This window comes from Micropterus dolomieu, linkage group LG16 (assembly GCF_021292245.1).
Source record: "Micropterus dolomieu isolate WLL.071019.BEF.003 ecotype Adirondacks linkage group LG16, ASM2129224v1, whole genome shotgun sequence".
Taxonomy (NCBI): domain Eukaryota; kingdom Metazoa; phylum Chordata; class Actinopteri; order Centrarchiformes; family Centrarchidae; genus Micropterus; species Micropterus dolomieu.
In genome coordinates this window covers 13542343-13550776 of record NC_060165.1, presented here as the reverse complement: position 1 = coordinate 13550776, position 8434 = coordinate 13542343, and the positions used below count along the sequence as shown (strand labels likewise).

Here is an 8434-nt window from a genome sequence, read left to right as displayed (position 1 = left end):
TTTGCTCCTTGGCATCCAGTGTCTCTTTTTGCATCTCTAGTTGTACCTTAAGCATGCTGTCCATTTCAAGTCTTGCCTGGGTGCAGGAGTTGGATGGAAGCGATGTAAACTGGCTGGTATCAGGTTGGTAGTTGGACCTCGGATGTGATGGCGTCAGCTTCTCACCAGGGATGACAGGGCTGGTGCAGCGATGAGTTTTCACTGTAGCGGCCCCTTGGATTTATTGATCAAGACGCAGAGAGTTTCAAACGGGTGTCGATTTATTATTCCTCTCAACGTGCACCATGCACCATGAACACCGTGAAAACTACAGAATAAAACAGAAGAAACACAAAAGGCTTCTATGTAGCTTCACAAATAATTTGCACATAAATTGTGTTCACATATTAATCATGTTTACACACGATACAAATCATTTGACTAACAACCAATATGAAATGAAATATTTTTAAGCCTTTATGACAAATAAATATCACATGCCTTTAAATGAAATACAATATATTATAATTGTTCACAGAAATAATATTGCTTTATGTTATTGACATGTGCAATTAACCCATAAACAAATGAAGTAATGACATTCTCCTTTCCTTAAAAGTAAAGTAAAGTAAATTGACATGAAATTATCATAAAGAAACACACCTTTCTATGCATGGTGGCTTTAAAGAGTAATGAAGGTCCACCAAAATGTTGACATACTGTACAGTACATCATGGCACAGTGTTTGTGCCTTGGCCATTACCATGTTAACATTATATCTACCAACGGTACTGGCCATGGTACCACTCATCAATTTCACAAAAACTATGCTCACATTTTTGAGTTTTGGCTGATAAAATCCTGGTTGAGGCTATTTTGCTGTACAATATGACGCTCTTCATAATTATAGAATTCAGTAACGGCCTTTGTTTGTCTCTCTAGAAATAGTGAAGAGCATTACTCATTCACAAACAGGTTTAGGCTTCTTAAAGATCATTAATTTCATAATTTAATTAATACATTTCAAACAACCCAAACCTGTATTTGGCAATGTTTTTTATGAGACTATTTGTTTCATGTCATTTAGTTGCTCACATTATTTCCATTGTAGTGTGGAGCAACAGTGAAGGAGAACTGCACCAAGACACCAGCATGGGACTTAACACAGTACCATATAAAAAACAGAGGCAGCACACTAGAGAAGCTGCAGGGTTTAACAATTACTGTACATGTACAGTGTCAACGGTTTGTTTATTCTGGAGCAGTAAAGCACATCACAGCAGAGTGAGGTCATAACGGACAATGTGTCCCTAGTGTGGGCAGAATTGACTTTATATATGTGATGTATGTCTTCCTTAAACACATCTCTGTTTCTGTGCAACCTAAAGAACAGACAGCACTGATTCAAACTACACTGACACAGCCAGTCTGTTTGTGAACACTTTAATCTATATTGCAGTGTTATGTAATGCAACACACACACACACACACACACACACTTACTTACTTTACTCTAACATACAACACATGTACATGCATACACACAGTTGATTTCTGAACCCTCTAATGTGCAACCAAGTGCAACTATTCACCACTCAAAAAACAATTACTCCGAACCATCGGAAAATGAGCTGCAGTCAGAGCTCTCATGGTAAATGAAGCATAAGAAAAATTAAAACATTTTCCAGATTTAAACTGCCAAAATAAAAGAAACGCTTATCTCATCCCTACACAAATACAGGAAAATGGCTCCTGAAACTGTGTGATGACAAATATAATTCCAATGTTCTATGTAGGGTCCAATTAATAAGCAATGATAACAGTTTACTTATCTTTTGATAATGAAAATCAATATCTTGTTGACCTGGATGGTAAATCTGGCATTAATACATTTTTCATGCTCGGATTTGGTCATAAGAATTGATAAATAAAACACACACTTCATCTGATGCGTTTTTCATGATGTCTGAAATCTGTACCTCTCTCTTTCAGGGAGGTTCAGCCTCTAATTTGAACATGAACCTGTATGCCACCAAAAAGACAGCAGCTGAGGGCATGTTGGACATCGCTCTGTTCCTGGCTAACATCACACACATGAAGACTGTAATCGAACAGGGAGCTGGATACAGGTACAGTATGTGTGTGAGGGAAAGACAGATCACTTTCTTTTAGTGTATTAAATAAGATTTTTTTACACGGTTTCCAAAGTTCCACTGTCAATTCAGTTAAAACTAGTGTTTTGCCAAGGAGAAAATATAACTGAATGAACAAACATTCTGCCTATATATTCATTGAAATTATAGAAGAGTTTTATTAGGTTTCAAGGTCTTGAATTTTCAAATTTACTGTTGCTTCAAATTGTATTTTTTGATAACTACATATTGCATAATTTTTTTTTCTCTCTCCTCCTCAGGTATTACATTGCTGTCCTGACACTCATCTCCTTCTCCTTGGCCCTCCAGATAGTGGCTGGAGTCCTGATCATCATCATTGGTAAGCCAATCACATTAAAGCATTAGTCTGCTTCAAGACCACCTCCAGAAATCCATCCTCCATGTTTTTAACCAATCATATTAACGTACTAATAAACTGACACATTTATTTGAACACACAGGCAGTGTAGGTTGAAGTCCACTCACTTTCTTGTCTATTTTGGCAGATAATATGTTCCGTGTTAAACGTCGAACCAAACAAATATCTTTTATTAAAAACAACTATGAATATAAAAGGATGATGAGAGCAGTTTTGCAGTTTTTGTTTTGTTGTTATTTTTGGTATTTGTGTGTGTGTGTGTGTGTGTGTACGTGTGTGCTTGTTGCAGCGCGGCGAGACGTCACCGAAGAGACCAACCAGAAGCGCCTGGACAGCCTGAACAACACCACAACCGTCATCATCTTCCTCATTTTCATCACCAACATCTTCATCTCCGTCTTTGGGATGGAGCGCACGGGCCTCTTTGCCAGGATGCATTTCTGAATTTCTGACGTAGGGAATTATTTTTATGCAGATGTTTTTTATTTTTTTGAGAAGCAGGGAAAGATTATGACACATTCAACATAGGGCACACGCACACATTTACATGTAGCCTACTCATTTAGCTGTCGCTTTTATCCAAAGCGGCTTACAATTGACATATATATATATATATATATATATATATATATATATATATATATATATATATATATATATATATATAAGCAACCCCCACCCGCACATGCACACACACAAACACACACACACACACACACACAGGAACACATACTCATTGTTCTACTTAAAGTACTAATCACTATCACTATTACTGTACTCTGATGTCTTTATTTGATTTTATTCAGTGTGAATGGACTGGGCCAAAGGACCAACTAGTTGTGTGTGTGTGTGTGTGTGTGTGTGTGTGTGTGTGTGTGTGTGTGTGCTTGTGTTCAAATTGCCTGTGCATGTAATGTATGTTCTTTGTGTGTGTGTGGGTGTGTGTGTGTGTGTATACAGCTCGTCTTGAGCTAACCCTCCTACCCTCTTATCGGCGGTTGTTGAACTTCCTTAACAATTTGACCACCGGCATCATCTTCCTCACCCTCATCGTCAACATCATCAAAGCCGCCTTCGGCACACAACGCAGCTGCTTCCTCCGATGGCTGCTTCAGCGTTTCATTCTATGATACACATTTGGGACATTTGCACGATATACGTACGTTCATCCACAAAAACTGAACATAAAAGCGCATATTCAAAGTTGCTTTGTGTAGAATTTATGTGTCTAAATTGATAAAAACTTGCATACTTCCACACTATTCATGATACTACCACCAGATGGCGCCAAAGTAGAGATGTAATCCTACTAATCCAGCTTAAATTTTTATCCATTCTGTTGCTGAACAAAATGCAGTTTATAACTGTAGTGTGACACACCTTTACACTCATGAACATACACACATTCAGATTGGGAGTTCGCTCCAGCATTTAGCCTCAAAGCAAAATGTAGAAGGAAACTTTCAGTGTTACGTCTGTGTGGTAAACATGAATATACTGCCAGCAGCCAGTTAGCTTAGCTTTGCTTTGCTTAGCTTAGCTTAGCGCAAAGACTAGAAAAAGGGGAAAGCATAGAGCCTGACTATGCCCAAATGTAACAAAATGTGCCTACCTGCACTTCTAAAGCTCACTTTTTTAGTTACCAGCTGCTAGCTCCAACTTCATTTTTACAGTATGAGAGAAGTTATCATTCTTCTCATCTAACTCTTGGCAAAAAAGTATATATAATTTCCAAAAATGTTGAACTATTCCTTTAAGATGCTGAACATCTATTGGCTGCTGTATGTCAGTTTCAGGAAAACTCTAGTTGTATTTAATTGAATGAAAAATATAACTGTCCCAGTAGCCAATGTAATCCTTAGGCCTACAACATTTGTTTTTCTCAGATTTAAACATTTTTATCAAGGAAGTTTCTTCACCTGCTCTAGCTAGGGAACATAATAGCTAGAGATCAAAGCTCAGTGAGTTAAGACCCGTAAAAAGACATCAAGAAAACTGTGTTTGCCTTGATTGATCGGTGCCTCAGCCTATCACTCGCACCATTTGCTTGTCTGCCTCAGCTCCACAACATCTTCTCAAAGTGCTACTGAGCAGCTTAATCTAACAGGAGCCGCTGGGGGTTCTTCCCTCGAGGGCAGCATTAAACTGTATTTGTTGAGTGAGGGGATTACATCTTTCATGTCGAATTTATTTAATACAAATAAAACAGCAGCTGTGTTATAAGTCTGGTCAAAATGTCACATAAACTAGACAGAAGCTTGAGGGTGACTGACTGCTGTTTGTATAGGTGCGTTTCTGTATGTTTGTTTTAATGGGATCATTGTGAGTAGGCCTATGTGTACGTGTGAGTATGCATGCATCACCTGTATGTGTCGGTGTGGATGGATGTGTTTGAAACATTTGAAATTGTGTGTTTGTGTGTCTGTCCGTGTGTGTTTGTATGCCTGTGTGTTGTAGCCCGCAGGGACCTGAACGTGGTGTCCAATCAGAAGCGACTCGACTACCTGAACAACCTTGCTACAGGCGTCATCTTCATCACCACGGTGATTAACTTCTTCGTCAGCTTCTTTGGATCCAAGAGGACTGGCTTCTTCCGCTGGCTGCTGGCTCGACTCCACTACTGACACACACACAAACAAAACCACATACGCACTGACATATCAAACACATTTACACACCGCAACATGCATGCAATTCACACACCATTTGCATCATTTCCATTTGTACACACTTGTTGATTCAAACAATTATGTATTATTCACGCTTTGAAAAGCTGTAATCCAACTAAAATATTTTCATATTAACCAACTGAATATCTGTGTAAACATGCATTCTTTTACTTGCTGCAATAATGTGGTTGTGCAAAAATTGTGCATATGTTCCATTATACGAATTTCAAACAGTTTTACACTTTACATGTGTTTCCCTGGATTTTTTATAGAATTTATTTTTAAAATCTTGTTTGACATAGTAAATTACGTTACGGTTTAATACCAGACAAAAAAACAGGGTAATATTTAATATGTACGTTCACAAGCTGAATAAATGTAGTGATTTAACAGAAGCCTGTGCTTTGCTTATTGTGTTTTTTGCTGAAGAGTGACATGCAAAGTAACAAAGTGGACATGAAGTGGGCCTAATGATAATGTGTGTGTGTGCAAGGATGTCTGTACGGCTGACGATGTCAGTGTTTGAAGGAGCAAAGTAAAGTTGCCTTTGCCCTTTATTTTGTGTATTTATTTTATAGGAATCGAAATGTAATGCATCTTGACCAAACCAGAAGTCTCAGTGTGTGAGAAGCAAGCGTAGTTTGAACACTCACTTCTTTACTATGTATGTGTGTGTCTTGTGTGTGTGTGTGTGTGTGTGTGTGTCACAGGGCGTCGGGACCTGAATAACACCGCCCTGCAGAAACGTCTGGATTACCTGAACAACGTAACAACCATTATAGTCTTCATCACCACAGCCCTCAACTTCTTCATCAGTACCTTCGGCATGCAGCGCACTGGACACTTCCCATGGCTTATGATGCGAATTCACTGACAAACACAAACACACACACACAAACACACACTTCCGCTGAATATTAAACTGCACACCCACACAGGCACACTCATCATAGCTTAGCAACATACATACAGTGGACTTTTTTATTTAACATTTAATGTCTATCTTAGCTATGCACACATTTGTATTTGACAGAGCTGTTACATGTTAATATCTTATTTTATGATTACATAAATACTGCATTATCAACCTAACTTTTTAAAACTATGTCAAGTACACATATGGTAAAATGTCATTTAAATGGGACATCTACAACCACACTGTATAATCCTCCTTCTCCATACTTTTATTAGGTAATGGTGACATCTAGTGTCTGAGAGAAGTCAGGATCATAAAAGCATCCCTGGACTAATGTCAGCCTCACTACAACAAACAAAATCAACAAATAAAACACATGGTTAAAAAAAAGAAAAAAAGAGCATGAATTATTATTATTATATGATTCTGAATATCGTTGGTACTTTATTATGTCATGCAAGAAAGTTGCCTGGACCATCACAGCAGGTCAGAGGTCAAGCTTTAGACCAATCTGCATGCCCTACTTTATTGTTTTTAGATTAGTTTTAATAGTGTGCTCATGATGACTGCATATTGGCCAACTTTACAGCAAGTGAAGAAAAATTTGGGTCAGGACATATTCAGCTGGAGCTTCCTCAAACTGGTCAGCCATGGCTGTTTTGAGCGGAAGTAAAGTCAAAGAGAAAGGGTCAGCTTTCTCTAGTTGTTTCATACTATAGTTAGGGAGCCTAGCTGCAACGTTCTAAATTTCAAGTATGATACGTTACAACGTGCTGTTAAGGTTTATAGAGTAAGGGAATGCGGCAGGATGGAAAGCAAACCGAACTTTCCGAAGTATGTAACCGAACTACTGCGGTACTTCATATTTCAAAATGTGAACGCCCAACGTGGGGCTCGAACCCACGACCCTGAGATTAAGAGTCTCATGCTCTACCGACTGAGCTAGCCGGGCTAGAGAACGTATGCAGTTTGGGTTCATTCTGTTCGGATCAACGGAAATGGCTTAAATAAAGAAGATTATGGTAGATTATTACGCCTGCAATATTAACAGTCCTCTTCTAATGAACTATTGTAGTCTACGTGCTGCGTGTAGCTATGACCTTGTAACCTATTGATGCTGGCTAACAGAACTTCACCCTACATCAACCAAAGATGGTTCTGGTGAGAGTCGACATAGCCTACTTATTCCGTCTGTGTCCGGTTTCCATCTATCATGATTCCCACACATCTAAACAAGACAAATCGTTATTTTTAACAGTAATATTCTAATTAAAATCACAGACTTTTATCATGACTCTTATCCATAATTCTAAAAAAAAAAAAAAATGTATCTCAGAAACTTCTGCAACGCGTTTCTATGTTTATTGATTCAGCCTATCAGCTACATGTAAGTTAGGCCTACATATTCACTTTATTTGGTGCAGTCCTCCAAATAAAGTGAATTGGCTAAAACATTTGTTATAATCTGCAAACAAACTTTATGACTCTTATGATTAAAAATGAACACGTGCATGAGTATGCCCTGCCTTCAAAGAGGCACCTTCTCCATTTAGACATTTTTTAAGTGTAAAATTGCAGAATTAGCTGGTAGTGGTATTGTTGGCTGTGTGTTGTATCATTTTTACACATTACATTTATTCATTTAGCTGACGCTTTCATCCAAAGCGACTTACAATTGCTAAATAGGCTATGTCAGATATAACGTTAGGCTATGTCAGAGAAGAAACTAGGGGTGAAGAGTCTTGCTCAGGGACACATTGGTGGATGGGTCACAGTGGGGAACCAAAGGTATGTGGCTTATTCATTTCGCCATCACCACCCCATTAAATAGAATGCCATTAAAGAGATTCATGATAATGTAACGTTAGCGTCCCTCAAATAAGAAGCTACGAGATGATAGCTGGGTTGCTCCTTCTTTATAACTGAACAAAATACAGGCTACTATGGGCCGTAGCCAACAACCAAAAACAACTGCCGTGACTACCCTCAACCATCGACTGTATATTAAAAAAACTCACCTCTCTTTTTTCACACACACCCTCCCTTCGGCCTAGCAGGAACAATAACAACCATCCCTCTAAACTCTCTGCCAATCACAGGTACGAACACAGTTGATTGACAGGCTTCTAAACATATCGCACATTCACTGACAGGAAAAAGACATTCACTGACATCCTGGAACATTGGAAAACATACTGCTTATGGTAAACAGCCCTTTCTGCCGGGTGACTAGAACAATCTTACTAGGGACACTCCACAATAAACTACTAATAAACTAGTCATCCAGTCCGTTACAATAATGTTTTATTATGACAACTGGCAAACCATAAAATAAAAT

The 8434-nt window shown here is 38.5% G+C and overlaps 1 protein-coding gene and 1 non-coding gene across 4 annotated transcripts in view; one reads left to right on the top strand and one right to left on the bottom strand.

Annotated features, from left to right (window-relative positions):
• The window catches only part of LOC123984966 (ninjurin-2-like), a 15816-nt gene extending 10411 nt beyond the window's left edge, over positions 1–5405 (top strand). The window contains exons 2-5 of one of the 3 annotated variants that reach the window (XM_046072256.1): positions 1972–2108; positions 2393–2472; positions 2801–2964; positions 4969–5405. In XM_046072256.1, the coding sequence (XP_045928212.1) occupies positions 1972–2108; positions 2393–2472; positions 2801–2955 (372 nt within the window). In that variant the 3' untranslated portion in view covers positions 2956–2964; positions 4969–5405. Of the gene's footprint in view, positions 1–1971; positions 2109–2392; positions 2473–2800; positions 2965–3317; positions 3386–3471; positions 3674–4968 lie in introns of those variants that run through there. The other 2 variants (XM_046072255.1, XM_046072257.1) reach the window with 2 other exon arrangements.
• Positions 5406–6975: 1570 nt separating this feature from the next.
• Positions 6976–7048, bottom strand: trnak-cuu. The gene has a single exon. It is a non-coding gene; the product is annotated as a tRNA-Lys (tRNA).
• Positions 7049–8434: the final 1386 nt, after the last annotated feature.